The 26,315-nt window shown below is 39.7% G+C and overlaps 1 protein-coding gene across 2 annotated transcripts in view; it reads left to right on the plus strand.

Annotated features, from left to right (window-relative positions):
* The first annotated feature begins 1,826 nt into the window (after window positions 1-1,826).
* Window positions 1,827-26,315, plus strand: part of NOL10 (nucleolar protein 10) — a 97,367-nt gene continuing 72,878 nt past the window's right edge. For both annotated transcript variants that reach the window (XM_089923442.1, XM_022554120.3), the window contains exons 1-10: window positions 1,827-1,992; window positions 5,920-5,965; window positions 8,242-8,340; window positions 11,042-11,119; window positions 12,365-12,402; window positions 13,618-13,754; window positions 14,489-14,554; window positions 15,999-16,059; window positions 20,730-20,815; window positions 25,575-25,653. In XM_089923442.1, coding sequence (XP_089779568.1) covers window positions 1,927-1,992; window positions 5,920-5,965; window positions 8,242-8,340; window positions 11,042-11,119; window positions 12,365-12,402; window positions 13,618-13,754; window positions 14,489-14,554; window positions 15,999-16,059; window positions 20,730-20,815; window positions 25,575-25,653 — 756 coding nt within the window. In that variant the 5' untranslated portion in view covers window positions 1,827-1,926. The remainder of the gene's footprint in view (window positions 1,993-5,919; window positions 5,966-8,241; window positions 8,341-11,041; window positions 11,120-12,364; window positions 12,403-13,617; window positions 13,755-14,488; window positions 14,555-15,998; window positions 16,060-20,729; window positions 20,816-25,574; window positions 25,654-26,315) is intronic.

Raw genomic sequence — 26,315 nt, forward strand, 5'->3', positions numbered from 1 at the left:
GTGTACAACATAGTGATTCAATATTTTTATAATTATACTCCATTTAAAGTTATTATAAAATATTGGCTATATTCACTGTGCTGTACAATATATCCTTGTAGCTGGTTTATTTTATACACAATAGTTTGTACCTCTGAATCCCCTACCCCTATCGTGTCCCTTCCCCCTTCCCTCTCCCCACCAGTAACCACTAGTTTGTTCTCTAGATCTGTCAGTCTGTTTCTGTTAACGTTTTCTATTTTTACAACTTGCTTAAAAGGCCTATTTTATTACCACTCTGAAGCCCATGATCTTTCTCTCCCTTGGGACACCGCCTCCCCAAGGAGGATGGCAGTCCTGCGTATTTTCTCAAAAAAAGTCTCAGGCGGAAGGTAGAATTTGGACTGGAACTTTAAGGTAGAATAAGGACAGTTACAATAGGAACAAAATTGTTGAGCTCAGAAGTCCTTATTCTGCCATGAAAAATATAGCTTGTGCTCAAAGTGACCCACCTCAGTTATATGAAAGTGGAGTGAGTACTACTCTCCAGTTTCAAAAGTACCCTTTTGCACAGTTAACCGACACTTTCTGCTGAAGTTTCATCTAACCACACCAAGAATTCTTAAGTCCTCAGATCTAGGCAACAGTCTCTAAGTAACTGGATGATCAACAGAGAAAGTTTGTGAACTTTCTGAAAACGATACTTAAGTGAGGGTCTGTCTGTCAATACTGTCACACACCCATCTCAAAAAACATCAGGTTCAAATCCATTTCTTCCCTGATCACCTCTTCTTTTACCTTTTTTCCCCTCTTCTTACTATGCTTTTTCTTTTCTTTCCTTATTTAGTGAGATTGCCAGGAAGAAAATTTTCTCTACCTTTCTAGGTTCTTTTGGCTAGTCTAAGAATTAAATTGACATCAGATTAATATGTGAAAATCAAACAAAAGTGTAATAACATGTATACATGGGAGGGACCCAGGAAAACTGAGTAATGCACCAAAATGCTGGAAACCCTCATCTTAAATACCATCTTCGGCTAAAGACAAAAAAGATTGTTTCGGGTACTGGTTTGAGACTTCAAAAGCGAGGAAGGCAACTGACATGGAGATTAGAAAGCAAATGTTTGGCAAACAAATGCTTGCTGGGTATCACAGAGACAATGGGACACAGAGGGGAATTTTAACAGACTTTGCTAGGTTGCTCCCTGTTTACCACACCCAGTTCACACTCTAGTTATCCATGGCGACAGCGCCCTTGCTAGAACAGGTCCTCCATCTACATTCTTCTAGACAGTGAAGGGGAAGGTCAAAGTTTTTTCCTGTGTCTTTTGGGCCTTGATTGGTTTCAGTTAGAAATAATACGCACGCCAAAGAGACATTCTGGGATGGTAAATTTTGCTCCCCTGCAGAATGAATGTCAATTCCAGATGAAAATATTTTTTTAATATCATTTTTAAAAAGCTTTTATTTCTAATGGAATATTGCAGGAACATTGGTGAGAAAAGAACTCACTTCCACTTTGAATTCGCTTCCAGGTCGCATTCTCTCCCTGGATTCCCTGACCGGGCCCCCCCAAAGCCTCAGTCAGCCCAGACAGCCTCGCCCTCCCGGGTACCTAGACCCTTCGGCCTGAGCAGAGACCCTAAGAGCTTCCTGCTCCTCCCTGCTGAGAAAAGGGAAAGCAGTTCTTCGCCCTCCCTATATTAAGGTCGCTCCCAGCCCCACCGACTCCAGGACCTCACTAGTTAGCCTTCCCTAACTCCGCCACTTTCCCACTTCCGGGACCGGCGCTTTTCCCGGCGCCCGGAAGTGCGTCATCACCCAGCGCCCGCCCCCCGGCCCCACGCCGCCCAGGCGCTTGCGCTCCAGGAGGCCCTGAGATTACGGTGCTTGCGTGCACTGCAGCGTCCTGGACGGGAACGGGGGTGGCTGCTCCTCGGCGCCGCGATGCAGGTCTCCAGCCTCAACGAAGTGAAGATTTACAGTCTCAGCTGCGGCAAGTCCCTTCCCGAGGTGAGTCACGTCGGGTCCTCCTCTTCGCGGGGCAGCCGCCCCTTTCCTCCTCCCTGTTCCTGGTAGTTTCAGCTGGGCCCGGGCCGGCCCCAGACTAGGGGAGGCCCAGAGTCCAGGGACGGTGCCTGGGGGAGCTAGTCGATGCTGGGAGACGAGGACAGTGCTGTTACCGCGCCAGAGCCTGGGCCGAGGGGTGATCGGGATTGATGAGTTGGCTTGAACTTTTTGCGAGTAAAGTTCTCTAGAACAGAGGAGCTGTACCTTTGGGCTTGTATAATGTTCACAGCCGCTGCCACACCGAGGAGGAAAACGTGGACAGATTGGTTGACAGGTGTTTCTCCCCCACTTTAATGCCCGCTCATCAGCTCTTCGTTGAATTCCTGTTATATGCCAAGTTCTAGAAATACAGCAGTGAAGAGAAATGCAGACTTTGTGTCAGCAGCATTTATGATGTGGACGGCAGTATTTTTGAACCTTGCTGAACTTAACTCGATTTCGTTGAGTCTTAGGACATCAGAATTGGAAGGCGTTTGGAAAGTCAGCCATCCTCTTCCAATCTTTTCATGTTGAAAATATGCAAAAGTTCCAGCGAGGGGAAGGGTGACTTGTCCAGAGTCATCTGCCTAGGCTCTGTAGCTTGTATGTTATTTCTCATAAGTGCTGGTCAGGCTGCTGTCGAAGCACTGCCAGTGAGAAGAAACTTTTGGCAGAAGCTCTTCCATTTTGAGACTGCTTGTTAGACAGTTGTTTTAAAACACGCCCCCTGGGCTTTCCTGATGGCGCAGTGGTTGAGAGTCCACCTGCCGATGCAGGGGACACGGGTTCGTGCCCCGGTCCGGGAAGATCCCACATGCCGCGGAGCGGCTAGGCCCGTAAGCCATGGCCGCTGAGCCAGCACGTCCAGAGCCTGTGCTCCGCAACGAGAGAGGCCACGACAGTGAGAGGCCCGCATAACGCAAAAAAACAAACAAACAAACAAACAAAACACGCCCCCTTTCTACATGCCGCTGTTGCTCTGAGTCCTGCCCTTGGAAATCAGAATAAGTGTAACTCTTCCTTGTGTCTGACCCTAAAAGATTTGGAGCCACTGATTAGACTCTTCTCAGAATTCAGGTTAAATAACTCCTTGTTCTCCAGCTGTTTGTCACACAGCATGATCCTTCTCATTTTGTTCTTTGGTTCTGCACATTTGCTGAGATGTGAGTACCTGCAGGCAGCCCTGTTCTAAGTGTTGGGATACGTGATGAACCGGTCAGATAAGGTTCCCTGTTGGGGAAAAGGATAATAAGTAAGCAAATAGGACAACTTCAGATACTGAAAAGTGCTTTGAGTGTCTGTAAGAGAGCACTTGTGGATGAATTGTTTAGAGAAAGTGGTTTGGACTCAAGCCCTCAGGGAAGGCCCCTCTACAAGGGGGTAACATTTGAACAGAAACTTGGTTGATGAAAAGGATTGAGTCTTTTGAAGATGGGAGAAAGGAAGAGTTTTCCGTACTGAGGGAACAGAAAGTGTCAGTGACCCACAATGGAAGGCACTTGGCACGTTGGAGAAACAGGAGAGGCACGGTTGTGGCTGTGGAATGCTCAGTGGGGCAAGAGGGTGGGGACAGCTGAGGCTGGAGAGGTGGGCCTTGTAGGCCAAGGCAGGAAATTAGGTTTTATTCTTAGTGCTGTTGGAAGCTGTTGCTGGGTTTCAGACTGGCTGCTCTCTGGTAAATTACTGCAGCTGGGGAGGGTGTGAGTGGGGATGAGTTAGGTGGTCCAACTGAGAGACGGGTGGCTCTGGCTAGGATGGTAGCAGAGGAGATGCTAAGACTGGGTGGGGTAAAGGAGGTGTTTTGGAGGTAGGCTAATGGGACTTGCTAATGGGTTGGATAGTCGTAGGGAGTTGAGGTGAAGGAAGGAGTCAAGAGAGAACTCTTAGGGTGTGGATCTGAATAACTGGGTACACGGTGTTGCTGATAACTGAAATGGAGAATTGAGCACATTGGGGGTCGGGGGAAGGTAGTGAGCAAAAGGCATGAAAAGTTTTATTTTTGATACTGAAGGTTTGATGTTCTAATAAACATCAGGTGGAAATGTTGAGTAAACGGGTATGTGTATCCTGTTAGGGAATCTCTCTAAATCTTCTTTTAAAGTAATTCTGACTTATCAACAAATTGCTTATTTTGCTTTACCTACTTCAAATGTAAGATCAAGCAGGGTGTTGTTTTTTTTTCTTCTTTTCTTTTCTTTTGTTTTTTTTTCAACAATGGCGGGATGCCTGTCCAGTGAGAGAATTAGGTCATCAGCATTTCCAGAGCTCTTTTGCTGGGTTTCTGGTTAAATTCTTTGGCATTGGCAAAGTGACGTTCTCTATCAGCTGTGATTTTGTAGAACACAAAGAGGATGCCTGATATCAGTGACAACTTTCAGTTCTTTGTTGAACTTTTAAAACTTAGACTGGTTCATTCCTGCCCCGTGCTGACTCTGTCTGGTGTGCTCTCCTGTAGTGCTGTCAGTGTGTACAGAAACTGCAGAGTGAACTGTTTTTTCATCATTTTTCAACTCTTTTCCATCGTCACCCTTGTAAGGAATTTCTGGCTCTTTTAGGTCCCAGGCTCCCATTTAGAAGGCAATCTCAGTCCCCTCCCCTTTGCCCCAAGCTCCTGATGTGTGAGACCAGCTATTGAATGAACTGCCCCCTTCTTTAGCATAACTCCCTGATAAGAGGAAATCGAATCCCCTATGAAACGAGAAGCCCTTTGTTTTGCTTCTATTAAGTTGATGTAGAAGAATGTATCGAGTGCCCAGAAATATAGTTTAACATCACCTTTAATTGAAACATTTCTGCCTAAAATGAAATCAGAGCAGTATAATCACAAAGACTAGCACAGACCTGTAAATCAATGCCCTAACACAAGGCAGGAGGAGAGCTCTGGCTCAGACTGAGGCCCTTCAAAGAGTGACACCTGTTCCAGCGTCCACACTGCCTCAGGCGTCACACTTAGGGTCTTCAGGAGTGGGGCTACATGACCAGAGAGCCCTCAAGATTATAATGTCCTGTGTCTAACATGGGCTGTACACTGGGTTTCTGCTTTTAGAAATGACATCTGTTAATTTTTCTCTTGCTTTTCTTTGATTTCCTGAGGGTATGTTTTCTTAACCTCGTCATTATTGACATTTTGGGCTGGACAATGCTTGTTGTACAGGCTGTCCTGTGCATTGTAGGAGGCTTGGCAGCATCCCTGACCTCTACCCACTAGGTGCCAGGAGTGCCCACCCCTTCCCATTGTGGCAACCAAGTACACTTTAAGAATTGCCAGATGCCCTTCGGAGGCAAAATTGCCCCCGGTTGTGAACCACTGCTTTAAGGTAATCGTAACTGGTTAGTGCTTCATCGTTGGCACCTGTTCATGCAATGGACTTACGCTGCAAGCTAAAATAAGGTACAGGAATTACAGAACAAAATCTAGTGTCAGCGAATGTGACTTTTAAAAGTATCATTTCTTTATTATCAAGTGTCAGCTATTTGGTCAGGTTTATTTATCTAGGTTTATGTTTTGTAAAAAATATATTTCTTTAAGAAACTTTCTCCATTTAATGTTTGCTTTTTAAAATTTCACTTAAAGTTCCATATGTTAGTTATAACCCATAATATTTGAGGCTTACTCCTTTCCCTTAGGTTGATTAGATGAACTAGTTTTCTCTTGTATAAAATATAGTAGTTCTAAAAATTTATTGTCTAGTATATGTAAATATATACCAGAAAAAAATCCATGTAACAGGGTGTTAACAGTAGGGTTAGGATTACAGAGTATTTTCATTTTCTATGTTATATATTCCTGTGAAGTTTCAATTTTTTAATATGAGCATGTATTATTTTTGTAAGCAGAGAAACAATTCAAGTAAATATGTTTTAAAATAAAGTCTCTTTGTTTTCTTTAAGTGGCTTTCTGACAGAAAAAAGAGAGCACTTCAGAAGAAAGATGTTGGTGAGTATTATTTTTTCATTTCAGCTACATTTGTGATCCACGTTATAATGCTTTTCTCATTTATTGTTATCATATTTAAGTGAAGGTTTACAAAAACACAGTGGAATTCATGCAGTGGAAAATAAACTTCCTGCCCTTTTCCTTCTTTTTTTTAAAAAATTTTAATTAATTAATTAATTTATGGCTCTGTTGGGTTTTTTTGTTGCTGTGCGCGGGCTTTCTCTAGTTGGGGCAAGCAGGGGCTACTCTTCCTTGCGGTGCACGGGCTTCTCATTGCAGTGGCTTCTCTTGTTGCGGAGCACGGGCTCTAGGCCTGTGGGCTTCAGTAGTTGTGGCACACGGGCTCAGTAGTTGTGGCGCACAGGCTTAGTTGCTCCACGGCAGGTGGGATCTTCCCGGACCAGGGCTTGAACCCGTGTCCCCTGCATTGGCAGGTGGATTCTTAACCACTGCCAGGGAAGCCCCCTTTTCCTTCTTAAGAAAACCTTTGTTGTGCTTGATACAGTCCCGTGGGTATAGGGTTTGATTTTACCTACCTAAGCACTAGTAAGTTAGCTTGTTACTGTTTCATGGATGATAGCAGAAGACGTAAGACTCCTGGGTCAGAGACAAGGGCTGCATTACTCAGGCAGCACAGCAGATAGCATGATCAGCAGCATGCTCTGTCACCCCCCTGCCCAAGTTCCACAAGGGCACTCAGTGCGGCCCAGATGGGTGCACTGCATGCAGTGGGTTTGTGTTGCAGCTGAGGAACACTGAACTTGAGAAGTCCACTGCCTTTACAGCAAGGAGTAGACACGCCTGCTCTTTGTCTAGAGGAGACTCACCTGTGGAGGTTCCCAGCTGCATAAATAATGCTGAGAAATGGCTCAGGTAAAGGAGTGGCCAGGGCCTCACAGTCTTGCCATACCCAGCAAGACCAATAGGAATGCAAGCAGTCATAGAAGGACTAGCTCTCCTAACAGTTCCATAATCACTTTGTTTTCCAGTGTATCATATCTTTTTCCATTTGTTAAATCCATTTGTCAGTTTTTGAGCTATAGAGACAATGGACATTTTCTTTCTGAACAAAGTAATTTTACATACAGTACATATGAACATGAACATATGGTCATTGTAGAAGATTTTGATTCTTTAAGTTATGACAGCAGGGAAGATAGGTTTGTAAGATCAGTTTTTAACTTAAATCATTTTGGACAAATTTTCATTAAATTTTCTCTATTACAACTTGTCATAGTTGAAAGATGATTAAGTTCCCACATATTTTGTTCAAGTTATTTTCTGAAAATCAAAGACCTAAGATATTGAAAAGGTTTCTGGATGTGAGATAAATACGTCAAAGCAAGCATCTTGGAGAAGAAGTAGGCTTTATATAAAATTAGAAAATTACAACTTTAAATCAAAGGAAAAGAATAATTGCTGCTTTCACAGTGCTTACTGATTTTGATTTCTTCTGATTCTCTCATTCCACTCCAGTGTTCTAGTGTGTAAGAAAACAGGTTCAGATTACTTAGAGGACAAAATTGTTCATTGACTCCTTTCCAGCCCATCTCAAGAGTATCGTGTGTCTTCCAAATTTAGTGGGCCATTCCTGCTCAGTTGGTTGGTTTAGTGAACAAGGCAGTAATGTGCCAGAGAGTCATACACAGTCCTCACAGTGGGCGCATTGTTACAGTAGCAGCCAGCAAGAATCCACACTTTCTTGTTGCAGGGAACCAGGTTTTGTGAGAGTACGTTTAAGTGTTTTGACCCAGAGATTGCTCTAAGGCTTCCTCTAGCCTGGATCTTCTTGGCCGCAGATCAGTGCTGCCACAAAGAGGCAAAAGTCAGCTTGGTAGCAGCTTCTTATATAAAGTTAAGATTTTAAAGGTTTAGACTTGTTATTATTTAGGAGAAAAAATGGTAAAGATTTTTGTCTTAGCCATGATCCATGATTGAATAACAATAGTGGTTTAATGTTTATTCTGTTGCCCCTTTATCCCGGGCTTGAAACTGGATGTTTGATGCACTGTTATGGACCTTTTTTTTTTCCAATTAACGATGACACTTTTTCCTTTTTGAAAAATAAAAATAAAATACTTAGTTTAGAAAAATAAGGTATGAGCTAAGAGAAGAGCTTGCTGTGTCATGGGCGGGGCTGTGTCCGTGCACTTTCCCGAGGCTGGGAGGCACAGGGACGTTGCCGTTGGTAGTGACCCCGCTCTGAATACTGTCTTCCTGGACACAAGAGTAAGCACATGGCGGTTAAACCAGTTATTTATCTTCTTTCTTTGTAGATGTCCGTAGGAGAATTGAACTTATTCAGGATTTTGAAATGCCTACTGTTTGTACCACTATTAAGGTATCAAAAGATGGACAGTATATTTTAGCAACCGGTAAGCATCTTTTTGGTTATGATTTACATATACTTCGTAGCAGGAAATGTTATGATGGGAAAGGTCACTTTTTAAAAATTACCCTGACATTTTATTATTTAAAAATTTCAAACATATAGAAATATTGAAAAAACTGTACAGTGAACAGCCTGTCACCTAGATTCTTCAATAGTTTACTGTATTTGCTTTATCACATATCTGTCTACCCGTCTTTCTGCCATCCATCAATCTATCCTGTATCTTGATGCATTTCAGAGTAAGTTGCAGGTATTAGTATACTTCACCCCTAAATACCTCAGTGTGTACATCATTAACTAGAGTTCAGTATTCGTTTATGGCTTTTTTTTTTAAAAGATAAATTTGTATAAGTACATTGATGAGTTTGGACAAATGCATACGCCTGTGTAGCCCAAACCCCTACCAAGATACAAAACATTCTTTCATCCGGAGCATTCCGTTATGCCCCCCACAGTCAATCCCTGCTCCCACTCATGTGTAGCCGGCCGCTGCTGTGATTTATTTTTTCACCACAGACAAGTGTAGCCTGTTTTAAATGGACTTCATGTAAATGCAGTCATACACTATGTATTTTTTTTGTGTAAGACTTATTTCATCTAGGACTTCATATTTCAGATTCATTCATGTCATTATACGTGTCAGTAATGTGTTCTTTCTTTATTAGCAAATGGTATTTCCTTATAGGAATATGCCACACTTTGTTAATTTATTCTTCATTTGGTGGACACCTGGGCTATTTTCATTCTTCGACTGTTACTGGTAAAGCATTATGAACTGTCTTGTCCAAGTCTGTTTTGAGGACATTGCTGGGTCAGAGGGTAGGTATATGGTTTTCCAGAGCAGTCAGATCGTTTTGCGCTCCCACCAGCGATGAATGATGGTTCCAGGAAAGGGCATTTTTACCGTAATGATTTTCTCTGTCATGTACTAGTATTTTTTATGTCACTAAGATTTTATGTTAGCAGTATTCATCAGTATCAAAAAGTCAACAAATATAGGGAACTTTTAATATATTATAAGTTAGAACAGCATTACCCAACCTTTTTATGGTTGTGATTTTGCTACATATATCCTGAGTATTGTCCACTTAAATTTTTTTGTTGGCTTAACATTATCCATCTATATCTCTTTTCCAACCACTTTCTTATTTGACAACTTTTATACATCCACGTGCTAGTCTCTTTTGTTCTGTGTTAATGGTTGTCTCATTACTAACACTATCCACATTTTTTAGCGTCCAGTTTTATGTTCAGAATCTAAATTTTAATTATAGATTATATGTAACACATATATTGTATATAGAGTATGTGTGTGTATATATACTATACTATATACTATTTTTAAATGAGATCTTGGGCTTTGATCCATGCCAGAAAACATAGGACTACTTCATTCCTTTCTTTTAAAAATATCCTTAGTGGTTTTAAAAGTCAGTCTTTTTCTTTTCATGATAAACTTATAAAAAATGCAAACATTATAGAAATACATAAGATAAAATGTGAAAGGCCCTAAGATTGCACTAAAATACACAAGATATCACCGTGCTTATTCCTCCATCTTCTTTCTGTACAGAGTACTGACACTGTCATTGTTGAGTTTTACAAAAGCCAGATCACAGTATAAGCGCCACTCTGCAGCCCTCACTGCACCCGCTGTACCCACTGTCCCTTTCACTTTGTAATATGTTTTGGCAGCTTTCCATGTCAGGAGTTACAGGTCTGCGTCATCCTCTTTATAACCTCTATAATGATTTACCATCATTTATTTAACCGTTTCCCTATCTGTGGACATTTAATTTGCTTTCAATTTTTGGCCATCAGTAAATAATGCTGCGGTGAACACTCTTCATGTCTTTGGTACACTTATGGGTGTGTTTCTGTAGAATAAATTTGTATAAGTTGAAATACAGATATAAGGTGTATGAGCATCACATGTTTTACAGATATTGCCAGATTGTCCTCCAAAGAATTTCTAATAATTTATACTTATCACCAAAGTATGAGAGAACTTTTTTTGAACATCAACCTCAATATAGATACTAACCAGTTTTTCGTTTTTGCCATTTGATAGACAAAAACTAATTTTTTGGAATTTTTTTTGAATTTTTGAATTTTATTTTTTATACAACAGGTTCTTATTATTTATCTATTTTATAAATATTGGCAAAAACTAATTTTTAAAAAATCTACTTTGTTAGATTATTTGTGAAGTTGATTAGTTATTTGTATTTCATACACAGGTGTATACATTTTCCGTGTCTTGCTTGTTTATATCCTTTGTTCATTTTTCCCTTGGGATGTTGGAGAGGGCTTTTTTTTTTTAATATCTTTATTGGCGTATAATTGCTTTACAGTGTTGTGTTAGTTTCTGCTGTACAACAAAGTGAATCAGCTATATGTATTCATATATCCCCACATCCCCTCCCTCTTGAGCCTCCCTCCCACCCTCTCTATCCCAGGCCTCTAGATTGTCACAAAGCATCAAGCTGATCTCCCTGTGCTATGCAACAGCTTCCCACTAGCCGTCCATTTTAGGAGAGCCTGCTTTTAAATTCTTTTTGTTTGATATGCTTATAATGAATCTTACTTACCTCTAAACAAAAAGTATACTCAACATATCTGCAGGATATTGATAATGAAAAGTATGTCCTTTAGGTTTTACATCACATTAAATTTTTTTATAGGAACATACAAACCTCGAGTTCGATGTTATGACACCTATCAATTATCCTTGAAGTTTGAAAGGTGTTTAGATTCAGAAGGTAAGTAAGAGGTTATATTTGAAATCACAAAAATAGTTTTTATTTTTGGCTGCTTTTCTGCTTTTTGAAATGGGCATGGGTTGTGTATCAGTTTTCGGTGCTGTGTAACAAATTGCAATAAACGCGGCAGCTTAAAAAAGATTCATTTATTAGCTCATAGCTCTGTAGGTAAAGTCCGTCCAGGCTTTTCTGTGTTCTGTGCTCAGGGCTGACCTCAAGGTGTCAGCCAGGTGGGACTCTTCCAGAGGCCCTGGGCAAGACCCCTTTTCAAACTTACAGGATGTTGGCAGAATGCAGTTTGTTTTGGTTGTAGGGCTAGGGACCCCTCTGCTGCTGGCTGTCAGCCTGGGGGCATGCTCAGCTTCTAGAGAGCCCTGCATTCCTCCTCACTTGGTCCCCTCCTCCTTCAAGCCAGCAGCAGCTCATTGGATCCTTCTCGTGCTCTGAATCTCTCTGACTACCCCTTCTGCCGCCAGCTGTAGAAAACTGCTTTGAAAGGGCTCGTGTGATTATAAATCTTTCCTTTGCCATAGAACGTGATGTAATCACAAGAGCGGTGTCTCCTCACATTGATAGCGTCCACCCACACTCTCCAGAGGAGGGGACTGCCCTGGGGGGGAAGGTCAGCGGGGTCATTCTTAGAATTCTGCCTGGCGCAGGGCGCAGGTTGAAATGGGAGAGTTCAGGTATTTTTGTCAGGTGGCCCCATGTTTGAGATTGAGGGAGAAGAAGTTAATGGGATTATGTATTCTCTTAACTTGTTTCACTGTCTTCTTTTTAAAAAACAGTACAAACTCCATGTGCTGCTAATAATAACTGTTTTCATTCTTTATTTTCATTTAGCAGGTATACTATGAATGAGTAAAAAGTTACTGTTACCTTTTTTAAAGCAAAAAGTTTTGAGTTTTTAATGTTTGTTGTTTTACTTTGAACATCTCAGAAAAACTGTGACAAAATTTAGAAGTCATTATGTTTTGTAAATTTATTATTTAATTTGCTTCAGTTCTGTAGAAAATCTAGCTGATCTGTATAAAGAAACTATAAAGCTTTTAATTTTCCATTTGGTGTTTTGGGGGGGCAATATAGCATGGAAACTTTGTTCTTGTGTTATGTAGGTGCAAAAAGGGAAGAAAAACCCAGCATTTCTATATAGTATTTGTGTTGAGTTAGAATCTTTGCATCAAATTTGTATTTTTATTAAAAAATGGACTGATAATTGTGTTTTTCCTATTCCTTATTTTTCAGTTGTCACCTTTGAAACTTTGTCTGATGACTATTCAAAGGTATGCTTTGTAGCGTTGGTTTATCCTGCCTGTCCTCAGGAAATGAATGAGAGGGATTTGTTTTTATGATAAGTGTTTTTATGATGTTTCCATTGTTAAATTTAAAATGGCTGTATAGTAAAATAAAACCTATTGTTTTCTATTAATATATACTTAGTTTGTCACATGTATGTGACAACTGGGATAGAGATAGCCTTTGGCCAGTCTAATATCGGAATAAGTTTGCCATAGCATGTATGAATGAAACCTTATCTATATTTTTAAGAATTGGTAGCAGTCATCTTTTTAGACCATCCTGTGTTCTAGATGTGTGATTTTCATTATTGCATTTATTATTTTCGTTTTCTTATTCATATGTGAAAAGTACAGCAGCAGTGTTGTATGTTTAATTTTCTTAACCCTGCAAATAAGTGGTTGTGCATATACTGAAACAGCTCAAGACACAGCTAATATATTTATGTTTCCTTTTCTTTCTTTTTTGGTGCCATTAGTGCATCTTTCAACTCTTGTGGTAATTTTCAACAGTTACAAGATTGTCGGTAAAAGTGCCTTATTCAGTTTAAAATGAAAAACTTTTAGAGATGTCATCATGAAAGAAAATTGAATTTTCAGAGCTGACATGCTTTCTATGTTGTCTTCAGTTCTGGAAACTATGGGGTACAGTTTATCCTTTTGCCTGTGGTAGCCGTTTATCGTACGTTTTGGGACTTGTAATTTTATAGTATATTTTCTCTAGATCTTGATAAATTTGCTTTTCAATACCATCTGCAGATTTTTAAGATGCCTTTGTAATACGTTAAAGTTAAATTTATACAAGGAGCCTATCAAACTCCGTGTGATAATAGTGAGATTACTAAAACGTGTTCTTAAGTAAAATAGGAAATGACTCGCTGAGGTTACTGAGCAGTGCTCTACATTACAAAGTGCTGGTGCCAGATAGATGAAGAGCATTCGTATTAAGTCTTTCAGTTAGAAGGTAAAGTTTGCCAAAAACCTATCTAAGATGCAGGAAGGCATTAAGTAACTAATGGAGAGGTTTGATTCTCAAACACATTTCTTAACCATCATGGCGAGTTGTGTTTATACACATGCGTTTACAGAGAGCAAGGAGAAGGATGAGAGAGATCAGAGATTTTCTTGCTTTGCCGGTTTCAGTGATGATGATGAAATAAATACTTTAACCTAAGCAAACTAATTTTCTTGTTTCATTTTCAGATTGTCTTCCTGCATAACGATAGATACATTGAATTTCATTCACAATCAGGTTTCTACTACAAAACCAGAATACCAAAGTTCGGGAGAGATTTTTCTTACCATTATCCATCCTGTGACTTGTACTTTGTTGGCGCGAGGTATTGGGGTCTAATCACCCTTTGTTTTCTCCTTTCCACCTCCCCAAGCAACTTCTGTTCTTAAAATTGAGGAGAGGGATTAAAAGAAGGATAAGACATTATCCCTGCCTTATGGTTGCTCAAAGAGTGTAGTTCCAAAGTGACTGGCTCATTTAGGAATTACATCCTTGACTTCTATTAGCGTGGTGCTCTAAATCTAGAGAGACATGGGTGACCCAGTAGCAGTGGTGTGGAGTCAGTATCTTAGCCCCACTGCATGCATTTTAAAACTTTTATTCTTAAATGCTACCTTCTTTATGATTATAAAAATAAGTCCTATCCATTTTAGAAAATTGGGGAAATATAAAAAAGAATAAAGAAGAAAAAAAATCACCCATAATTATGCCACTCAGAGGAAACCCTTATTAGTATTTTATTGTTATTTCATTGTAGTCTTATATACATACACTTATAGATACATTTTGGATCTTGTATTCTCCGTGTTATTTGTAAATAATATCCTACTTAATGACTTCATCATATTTCCTTGGCACATGGGTCGTTTAAATCACTTTTATGCATGAACAAACTTACAAGTAAGGTGGTTATCTTTTAGGGTTAGAATGCATTTTTGTATCAGTTTTACAAAGGGAAGTGATGCTTCATGACAGATCCATGTTTCTAAAAATTATATTTGCTTGAAGAAACGTTCATTGTAGTTTCCTGGATTTTTCACTTTATTCATTGTTTGACAGCTCTGAAGTTTATAGATTGAACTTGGAACAAGGACGGTTCCTGAATCCTCTACAGACTGATGCTGCGTGAGTGTTTTGTTATAAGAATCCTGCTGTATTTATTTTGGCCAGGAGATGAAGCCAGACGCCCACTTTGTTGTCAAATGACACGTGTTGCCTGTAAGCAGAGCTCTGGGCAACTTAGGTAAAAGAGTAACATTAAATTTTTTCCCACACAAAAAATTCACTAGAAGACCTGGGGATGTTGTAAAATTAAAAAAAATTTTTTTTAATATATGTGAAGAGTTTTTAACTCACTCCAGAAATTCAGTTGCTGTTTTTTTCTGTGTTCTTTAAATTTTCATTCATGATTTAGTTTTGTGATATTTTCTGTTATAGAGAAATTTTGAAATAACTTGGAGTACTATTTTTTTATTTTATTTTGTTATGCTTTTGCTGGCAGACATTTAAGAGTTTTTCACGTTTTCTTTTCATCATATGTTATGGTCTGTACTTTTGTTTTATTCATAGAGAAATCCTTTAGGGATGAATCTGTCATAATAGTATTAATACTGAGTAATAGTAACAACAACAGTAGTGAAAGTACTTACTATGTGCCAAGCATTATTCAGGATTTTATATATATTCACTCATTTGAAACTTATAACAAATTTTTACAGTATAGGTACTATTGTTATCTCCATTTTACAGATAGGGCAGCTGAGACTCAGAGAGGGTAAGTAGCTTGTTTAAGTTCACACAGCTAGTATAGAGTGGAAGCTGGATTACTTCTCACCTATGTATATAATGAGCCTGTTGGATTTTCCTTATTGCTTTGAAGGGGATTTTTAAAGGCTGGAAGAACAGGTAGTGATAAAAAACCAGGTAAACTCTGGGTTACTTTTCCACATTGATTTGAAATACTCTTATTTTCTTTAAAAAGAAATTATAGTAATGTCATGATGCATCCTTGGATAATAAAAAGTTACATGCTTTTTAGTTGCAGAATTTCCTGTTTATAATAACAACTTTTATTTATTGTCTTGTAAACTCTAAACATTGTGCTGAACATGTAGTTTTTTCATTTAATCCTCACAACAACCTATGAGATTGGTGAATGCCATTTTTCAGAAAAAGAAAACGAGCCTAGGTCAGTGTACTCAACAAGCTGGTCAAGTCTCAGGATTGGCGTAGTGATAGCCTGCGTTCTTTTTGCTTTGGGAGAAAATATATTGGGAAACGTGTTCTCGCGATGGTGGAATAGTGTTTTTGAAGAAAGCCCTTCCTTGTCTCGTCCCCTGGCAGATAGAGTGTCACCCTGGGGTCTGAAACTGCGGGGACTGTGTACAATGCACTGGCCCCTTCAATGCCTCGGTGCTTCTCATACGCAGATGAGCGAGAGAATCTGCTGCCACCTTATGCACAGCATTGCGTTTACTGTTTGTTTAGAAAGTTTATTGAGTGTCTGTCGTCCCCGCCCCCTGCAAAAGTAGATGCTAAAACTCTCTCCCTTATGGCTTTACTATTTTAGGGAGAATAATGTTTGTGACGTAAATTCAGTGCATGGCTTATTTGCCGCAGGAACAATAGAGGTAAGCGTACGTTGACTTTATTTTTTAGAACATTTGCTCTGTATTTGATAACGAATGGAGTTTTATTTAAAGACAGTGTTGCTTGGTTCCTAAGAGCAGGGTGCTAATGAAGCCACAGCCCACTGGTTTGCTTTTCGTATGGACCGTGGGTCACGTTCCACAGAGATACAGCTGTGCCGTTGCTGCAGACTGTGCCCCTTGTGCATTGATGTGGTCTGCGAGGGCCATCATCGTCGGGGGTGAGACCTGAAGTCGCTGCTGGATTGCCAGCTCCAGTATGATTGCCACCCTTGTTCTTAACAGGAGGCAGTCCCAGCTCTCTGCTGCTTGATAGTTTTATGACTGACTTTCCCTGAGGCTTGTTTTTCTCATCAGTGAAATGGAGATGATAATACTTACCTTGGCAACTGTATAGAGGTGCTGTGCTGGTGAGAATCACATGAAAGAACCTATTTGAAAACATTATAAACTGGAAAGGTATATGGGGTTTTGATTTGGACATCCTCTATAGTAGCATTCAATAAATGCACAACATTTTCATTTTAAACTACAGTACCTTTCAATCAGTGTCCTTCATGCTTACCAGAAGTTTTTCTAGATTTGCATTTTTTAATGACAATATTGTTAAATACTCCTAATAAAAAAAAGGTAAAAATGTCAAAAACGTATTATTAAAAAAGTACCCTTCTGTGCCTTCCAGTTACCAAATCCTCGTACACCCGAGGTAACTCTAATGGCTTGCAGTATTCTCCCTTCTTTTTTGTTTTTCTGTGTATGTGCAGGTATGCATATGTGTTAGTAATATGGTTTTAAAAGTTTTTCACAAAATTGAAATTATACCATGGTTCTTCATTTGCTTTTTTTTTTTTAATGTAATGGTATATAATGTACGTCTTTATACATTGGTACTTGTAATTACTTATAAAGCTAAACTAATTTTTTTTTAATTAATTAATTTATTTTTGGCTGCGTTGGGTCTTTGTTGCTGCGCGTGGGCTTTCTCTAGTTGTGGCGAGCTGGGGCTACTCTTCGTTGCGGTGCGCGGGCTTCTCATTTCAGTGGCTTCTCTTGTTGTGAAGCACGGGCTCTCGGCACATGGGCTTCAGTAGTTGTGGCTCACGGGCTCTAGAGCACAGGCTCAGTAGTTGTGGCGCACGGGCTTGGTTGCTCCGCGGCATGTGGGATATTCCCAGACCCGGGCTCCAACCCGAGTCTCCTGCATTGGCAGGTAGATTCTTAACCACTGCGCCACCAGGGAAACGCCTAAAGTAATTTTTTTAAACTGATGGATAGGATTCCATTGTTTGAATGTACTGTAGTTTATTAAACCAGTCCATCTGGATGAAATTTAGGTTTCTTTACTAAAATTATTTTTATGTTAAAAGATTAAAATTTGAAATGGAACACATGAGGTTGATTTAATGGAAACATATAAAACTGTGTTGACAGTGTTATAATACTGTTAAGCCTGAGTCAGGCCAGTGAAGCAGTATCTTGCTAATTACTTTTCTTGAGATTACCAAGGGGAAGTTTTAAAATAATTTTCTTGAAAAAATTGTTTATTTGAATAGAGTCCTTACAGAGTAAGTTAGGCTAGAAATCAGGAAGCGTGCTCTGTAAGAGAAGTTTTGTATTAGAGCAGGCTGCTCTTTCACCAGCTGTTTTTTGTTTTTTGTTTTTTTTTTTGCGGTACGCGGGCCTCTCACCGTTGTGGACTCTCCCGTTGCGGAGCACAGGCTCTGGACGCGCAGGCTCAGCGGCCATGGCTCACAGGCCTAGGCGCTCTGCGGCATGTGGGACCTTCCCAGACCGGGTCCCCTGCATCAGCAGGCGGATTCTCAACCACTGCGCCACCAGGGAAGCCCTCACTAGCTGTTTTAAGACCAGCCCTGAGACTTGTTGAAGGGGCAGCAGAACCCCCCAGACCAAAGGCTGGGTCCCTGAATTCCTTGGGTACCTTGATTACTGGGGGCTTGAAATTTGATATGCATAGTTAGACCAGACTTTAAAATTCATTTTATATTAATTTTTAAAAAAATAAATTTATTTCTTTATTTATTTTTGGCTGCATTGGGTCTTTGTTGCTGCACGCGGGCTTTCTCTAGCTGCAACGAGCGGGGGCTACTCTTCATTGCGGCGAGCAGGCTTCTTATTGTAGTGGCTTCTCTTTGTTGCAGAGCACAGGCTCTAGGAGCTTGGGCTTCAGTAGTTGTGGCATGTGGGTTCAGTAGTTGTGGCTCACGGGCTCTAGAGTGCAGGCTCAGGAGTTGTGGCACACAGGCTTAGTTGCTCCGTGGCATGTGGGATCTTCCCGGACCAGGGCCCAAACTCGTGTCCCCTGCATTGGCAGGCGGATTCTCAGTCACTGTGCCACCAGGGAAGTACTAATTTTTATATTATATGTTGGATTTTGATTTCTTCTGTGATAGTTATTATAGTACATATATTAAACATTTATCATTGATACAGTAATATTTACAAATTTATAATTTCCCAGTTATACCAAAATGTCTTTCATAACTCCTCTCCCCGCTACCACTCCAACCAAATCAAGGTCCATTCAAGGATCATGCATCACATTTTGCACTTGTTTTTCTTAACCATCCTTCTTTTCTCCTTTTAAATTATAAAAGAAATGCAGCTAATGATAAAACATTTAACAGTACTAAAAAGGGGATAGGTAAAAAGTTTGAAAAAGTTAAATTTTTTTTTAACATCTTTATTGGAGTATAATTGCTTTACAATGGTGTGTTAGTTTCTGCTTTATAACAAAGTGAATCAGTTATACATATACATATGTTCCCATATCTCTTCCTTCTTGCATCTCCCTCCCTCGCACCCTCCTATCCCACCCCTAGGTGGTCACAAAGCACCGAACTGATCTCCCTGTGCTATGCAGCTGCTTCCCACTAGCTATCTGTTTTACATTTGGTAGTGTATATATGTCCATGCCACTGTCTCACTTTGTCACAGCTTACCCTTCCCCCTCCCCATATCCTCAAGTCCATTCTCTGGTAGGTCTGTGTCTTTATTCCTGTCTTACCCCTAGGTTCTTCATGACATTTTTTTTCTTAAATTCCATATATATGTGTTAGCATACGGTGTTTGTCTTTCTCTTTCTGACTTACTTCACTCTGTATGACAGACTCTAGGTCCATCCACCTCATTACAAATAGCTCAATTTCGTTTCTTTTTATGGCTGAGTAATATTCCATTGTATATATGTGCCACATCTTCTTTATCCATTCATCCGATGATGGACACTTAGGTTGTTTCCATCTCCTGGCTGTTGTAAATACAGCTGCAATGAATATTTTGGTACATGACTCTTTTTGAATTATGGTTTTCTCAGGGTATATGCCCAGTAGTGGGATTGCTGGGTCATATGGTAGTTCTATTTGTAGTTTTTTAAGGAACCTCCATACTGTTCTCCATAGTGGCTGTACCAATTCACATTTCCCACCAGGAGTGCAAGAGTGTTCCCTTTTCTCCACACCCTCTCCAGTATTTATTGTTTCTAGAGTTTTTGATGATGGCAGTTCTGACTGGTGTGAGATGATATCTCATTGTAGTTTTGATTTGCATTTCCCTAATGATTAATGATGTTGAGCATTCTTTCATGTGTTTGTTGGCAGTCTGTATATCTTCTTTGGAGAAATGTCTGTTTAGGTCTTCTGCCCATTTTTGGATTGGGTTGTTTGTTTTTTTGTTATTGAGCTGCATGAGCTGCTTATAAATTTTGGAGATTAATCCTTTGTCAGTTGCTTCATTTGCAAATATTTTCTCCCATTCTGAGGGTTGTCTTTTGGTCTTGTTTATGGTTTCCTTGGCTGTGCAAAAGCTTTGCAGTTTCATTAAGTCCCATTTGTTTATTTTTGTTTTTATTTCCATTTCTCTAGGAGGTGGGTCAGAAAGGATCTTGCTGTGATTTATGTCATAGAGTGTTCTGCCTATGTTTTCCTCTAAGAGTTTGATAGTTCCTGGCCTTACATTTAGGTCTTTAATCCATTTTGAGCTTATTTTTGTGTATGGTGTTAGGGAGTGATCTAATCTCATACTTTTACATGTACCTGTCCAGTTTTCCCAGCACCACTTATTGAAGAGGCTGTCCTTTCTCCACTGTACATTCCTGCCTCCTTTATCAAAGATAAGGTGACCATATGTGCGTGGGTTTATCTCTGGGCTTTCTATCCTGTTTCATTGATCTATCTTTCTGTTTTTGTGCCAGTACCATACTGTCTTGATTACTGTAGCTTAGTAGTATAGTCTGAAGTCAGGGAGCCTGATTCCTCCAGCTCCGTTTTTCGTTCTCAAGATTGCTTTGGCTATTCTGGGTCTTTTGTGTTTCCATACAAATTGTGAAATTTTTTGTTCTAGTTCTGTGAAAAATGCCAGTGGTAGTTTGATAGGGATTGCATTGAAACTGTAGATTGCTTTGGGTAGTAGAGTCGTTTTCACAATGTTGATTCTTCCAATCCAAGAACATGGTATATCTCTCCGTCTATTTGTATCATCTTTAATTTCTTTCATCAGTGTCTTATAATTTTCTGCATACAGAAAAAGTTAAATTCTTATTCCCCACGAGATAATCAATGAGACTTTTTTTTTTTTTTTTGGTATTTGTCTAAAAATATTCTAGTATTTAAAATGACTGTGTTTTATCTGTTTAGGGCCGAGTGGAGTGCTGGGACCCGAGGACGCGTGGCAGGGTTGGCCTGTTAGATTGCGCCTTAAGTAGCGTCACAGCTGATTCTGAGTAAGTGGGAGTGAAGTCGCAGTTTAAATACTCATCAGCTTCTGATTTAAACAAACGTATCAACACTAAATTAAAATCAGTTGCTAAAGGATGACACTCTTAAAACACGTTTATCTGAGCTTGTGGTTTTGTGGTTGTTTTATGTAGAAATCCTTTCCTGTGAAAGGTCACTAAGTGGGGAAGCCAGATGGAATTCCTTATTTATATAGTTGCCGTGGAATTTTGTTAAAACAAATACACTGCAGGAATTTGTATTTCCCATTCTGTAGGATATGGTGGTGGAACCAGGAGTCCACCACTCCATTTAACAAACAAAAATATGTGCTTTGAATTCTAAGGTAGAGGGAAGCAATGTTTTTGATATTTTCTTGTTCCTATTTGGCCATTCCTACACTTAAAATAATTGGAAAAGTAAATCACAGTTGGGGGATGAAAACCTCTAAAGCTTGAATTAAGTAATACCTATAAGCCCCCTGTCCTTTTCCCACTCACAAGAGTACTTACTGTTACACTGCTTGGTACATATGTTTTCAGACTTTTTTTTTTTTTTTTTTGGCCTTGACTCATGGCTTGCGGGATCTTATTGCACCAACCAGGGATCGAACCCGGGCCCCCGGCAGTGAAAGTTCCGAGTCCTAACCACTGGACCGCCAGGGAATTCCCTTTAGACATTTTTCTGTGCTCATATTAGCACATGCAGATTATCACTCTCTTTGTCAGATCCTTGACATGGGATTAGTTGCTGTAATCTGCTCGGGAATGCCCTTTCTCTGGGATCTTGTTATTCATGGAAATGTCATTTTACTTTGTCTTTTCAGTTGATCAGACATTTATCTACAGTCATGTCACATAGGAGGTGGAGTGTTAGATGGGTGGGCTAAGAGAGACTAACTCTAAATTTATTGTAGAATTTTGTGTGATTTGCATTTTTCTGGGGGAGAGAAGAAGAAATATAGTTCTTTCTTTTGAAAAAATCAGCTTTGTAAAAAAGCATTCTTGACCTGGAAATAAAAGCTAAGAATCACTGAATGGAAAGATGTCTGTTTCTAATGTATACATTTTTCCCTGTGTCATAAGTAAAGAAAAAATTTTTTCCATCTTTTAATTATGACATTGAAAGTGAGTATAGGAAATTTTTTTCCTGAGTATTGTTACTGAGTTTTATTAAAGTAATGCTAATGAATAACTTCATTAGTCATGGTATGGAGTATAGTGTATTAAACAATCTAAAAATGGAAAACTCATTCTACATTTGATTTTTCATTTTGTTTTGGAATTACTTAGACATTTTTATTGTGAAATGTACACATGAAGAAAAACTCATAAAACATTAAGTGCAGATTACTGAATTATGAGTCTCTACATTTGTTAATAGAATAAAGCAATGGAAAATGCTTATTAGTATTCATCAAGTAGGTATGAAAGAAAATGAATCAGAAACTTGTTTATTTTTAGAAAGTAGAAAATCAGGTTTAAGTGAAAGATATTTACTCACTGTATAGGAAGCAAAGAGGTTAATTTTCTCTTACCCTTAAGCATTAACTTGTGTTTGAATTAGAATAAAGAGACTTGTGTACAAACCCTGTCATTAATTGTTTCATCTTGAAAAGTCATTTAAGAAAACAGGCCAGCAGGAGTTATTTGCAGTATGTCTTAAGGTTATTTCTACTTTAATGACTACAGTAGAAGTACCATTATACAAAATTTAAGGAAGGGATGTTAAAAAATAATCTTAACTGTGGTCTCTAGAAACATGGGAGTAGTTTTTCTTTTTTTGATAGAATATTGATTCACAGACATTTTTGGTGGCCTCTTTTGTCCTTAGGGGTGAGGCATTTTTCAGCTGTCATGATGGAGGTTATTTTATTTATTAAAATTTTTTTTTAATTTTGTAAAGATGATTTGTACTTAATGTAAAAAGATACTAAGCAGTTTCAAAAAATGCACAGAAGAAAGTAAAAATGACTCCTGCATATATACAGGTAGGTCTAATTTAAGTAACAGACCACTCTTGGTTCGTGAAGGATGCTTATAGTTTTTCACTAGTACACATCTATTTACAGTTTTATGATTATTTCCTTGGAAAATATCAAGAGCTTGAACAGCATACATGTTCTTAAGGCTTTTGGTACCCATTGCTAAATTGCCTGACAGAAAAGGTAACATCAGTTTAAAGGCCTTCCTACGTGTACAGAGTGCACCTTCTCCCATCTTCCACAGCCCAAGGTGTTTATCCCATTATAATAATACTAAGATGTCAGAAAGAGCCCGGGATAGCAAATCAAAATACAGCTTGGTAGAAATAATAGCTTACAGTACTTTCTATTTGCCAGGTAGCGTTCTAAGTTCTCTACATATATTAACTTATTTAATAAAACAACAACAGTCTTTGATGCAGGTACTGTTTTGTATTTATTTTACAGATGAGGAAGTGTTGACCAATAGCCTACGTAAGCCTTTAAGAATTATGTGGCAGAAGCATATTTATTTCTAGGGAAAGATGTTCCAAATATGCTGTTAAGTGGAAAAGCAAATCATACAGTTTCCTATAGAGTTTTATCACATTTTCATAAGAAAAACAGTGAACTTATGTGTCCAGTCATAGGGACGAAATCTGGATATGTTACAAAGTGTTAAAAGTAGCTCTGCCTGCTGATTCAGCTTCAGGTGATTTTTTTTTTTTTTTTTTTTTTTTTTGCGGTACGCGGGCCTCTCACTGCTGTGGCCTCTCCCGTTGCGGAGCACAGGCTCCGGACGCGCAGGCTCAGCGGCCACGGTTCACGGGCTCAGACACTCCACGGCATGTGGGATCTACCCAGACCGGGGCACGAACCCGTGTCCCCTGCATCGGCAGGCGGACTCTCAACCACTGCGCCACCAGGGAAGCCCCAGGTGATTTTATTTGTTAGTTTTTTTATGCTTAGCTTTATTTTTTTCCTACACAAACATTGTAAGCCGTCACCTCTGTTATTTGACATAGGTAGAGTTCTGGGAGGTGGAGCCAATACAGTCAGAGAAAGAAATACGTGTTAAGTTTCGGCTAGCGGAGGGCAGGCTTCTGTTCTTTGCAGACGATGTGATTGTCTGCCTAAGAAACCCAGTAGAACTAACTGAAAAACTATAAACGCTAATAAGAGAGCTAAGTAAATTGGTTACAAAATAAATGTACAAAATCAGTGGCGTTGATGTTTATCAGCAATATCCAGTTAGAAAGATACAATGAAAAGCAGTTCTCATTTATAACAAAATAATTTACAACAAAAAAATTGCAAAGTACTGAGGGATAAGCTTAATAAGTGACTATCTGAAGAAAGGGACAAAATTTTATTAAGAAACAAAAAAGTTTGAATAGAGCTTCCCTGGTGGCACAGTGGTTAAGAATCCGCCTGCCAATGCAGGGGACACGGGTTCAAGCCCTGTTCCAGGAAGATCCCACATGCAGCGGAGCAACTCAGCCTGTGCACCACAACTACTGAGCCTGTGCTCTAGAGCCTGCGAGCCACAACTTCTGAGCCCGTGAGCCACAAGTACTGAAGCCCGCGCGCCTAGAACCCGTGCTCCACAACAAGAGAAGCCACTGCAGTGAGAAGCCTGCGCACTGCAATGAAGAGTAGCCCCAGCTAGCTGCAACTAGAGAAAGCCCGCGTGCAACAACGAAGACCCAACACAGCCAAAAATAAATAAATAAAATGAATTTTAAAAAAATACAAAAAAAAAAGTTTGAATAAATGAGGAAAAATAATGTCACCGCACTGAGAAATGATTCCAGAGTTCATTTTGAAGAGTAGATGACTGAAAGTGATACAGACGAGAGACCTCCAGGTTCCCGTGGATGCTTCAGTGTAGTTGCAGGCTGAGGCTTTAGGTGGCATAAGAGACCTGAGGATGCCAAGAGTCAGCAGCCTGGACTGAAGGTCCTGGTCCAAGGTCGTGGAGACAATAGGTATTGAAATCAGGACTGTGGCCTGCTTCTGACTCATCTTCTAGGACCCTTTCCCCCTCAGAGCGTTATTCTTGGTTACTGAGTGAGAAGCATACTCCAGATTCAGAGCCATAAACATCCATCATTTTGTTACCTTTACAGGTTCTGGGTCCCCGTTTGGGGACTAGTCTTTATTTTAGCTTGACATCACTAACTTTAAAAATGAAAATGGGGGGCTTCCCTGGTGGCGCAGTGGTTGAGAGTCCGCCTGCCGATGCAGGGGACGCGGGTTCGTGCCCCGGTCCGGGAAGATCCCACATGCCGCAGAGTGGCTGGGCCCGTGAGCCATGGCCGCTGAGCCTGCGCGTCCGGAGCCTGTGCTCCGCAACGGGAGAGGCCACAACAGTGAGAGGCCCGCGTACTGCAAAAAAAAAAAAAAAAAGGGTATATCTATGCCCGAATATAAAACTGTTTTCTCTCAAGCAAAAAAGGGCATGTTTCTGTAAATACCTTATCCTGGCTTAATCAAAATGAAAGATATTGTCATACTGATCTTTTTCAATTGGTTTTATATTTTCAGAAACTTTTTTTGCTTGTAGCTACTTTGAAAATGTTTCTTACAGTTTTTAAAGAACATAATCTACAGATTTTTAAAGTACATTTATAAGTAAAGGTTATTTTTCATTTTGATTAAGAAAGTTTGGCTACAATTACCTTTTAAACAGAAGACTAAGAAATGTGATTGTCCCCATTAGAATTGAAATGAAGATTAATAATTTGTTATTTGGAAGGAGATTTGGCCATATATGCACGAAATACAAATGTTTTGCCTTTCAGGATAAACAGTTTACCAACGATCTCTGCTTTGAAATTTAATGGTGCCTTGACCATGGCAGTTGGAACATCCACAGGGCAGGTAAATATGTTTAAGTTGGAAACTTCACGCTTCATTTACTACTTCAGGGGCGTGTATGTATCATGGGAAACATCCACATGTCTGTTCACTCTGGGAACAGAAAATGAAGCATTATTGTTTTGGTCAGAGTGGAGAGGGTACTCAGAATGCTGTGTTCCTTTAGTACCTTGAGAAATTCCGGTTCTGGCCTGAATGGTTGGTGTGAGAGGCTCTCGAGCTGAAGCTGCAGCGGGGTATGCCTCAGGTGTCCTGACTGTGGTTTAGAGCAGCCTTTTCTAGAGAGTGTGGAGTGGAGTTCCGTGGTCACACAGGTTTGGAATTCTCCAGATTTCTACTCTGTGAGGTTTATAGTGCATTTAAATATCTATTGAAGGCTCGGAGAATTCCTGCAGACAAAAAATGTGTTGAGTAAGTATTTCCAAAATGTATTAGCCCAAGGAACCTTTTTTTTCACCTGGCACTATCACCCACATGCGGTACTGTGCGTGGTCAGTGGGACATACCTCAGCAAACGCTAGTCTGAGGAGTACAAATGAAATAGCTTCAGGGATTTAATTTCATCTTTTCTCTCTTTCCTTCAAGGCAGAGCCCACACACTTGTAAGTCTGTTCTGACCTCAGCACAGGTGTGAGCCCTGCTTCCAGTAGAGTTACTGCCTCTGT

Source organism: Delphinapterus leucas, chromosome 13 (genome assembly GCF_059928025.1).
Source record: "Delphinapterus leucas isolate spDelLeu-1000000601 "Yukka" chromosome 13, BTC_Dleu_Yukka2, whole genome shotgun sequence".
In the NCBI taxonomy this organism is placed as follows: domain Eukaryota; kingdom Metazoa; phylum Chordata; class Mammalia; order Artiodactyla; family Monodontidae; genus Delphinapterus; species Delphinapterus leucas.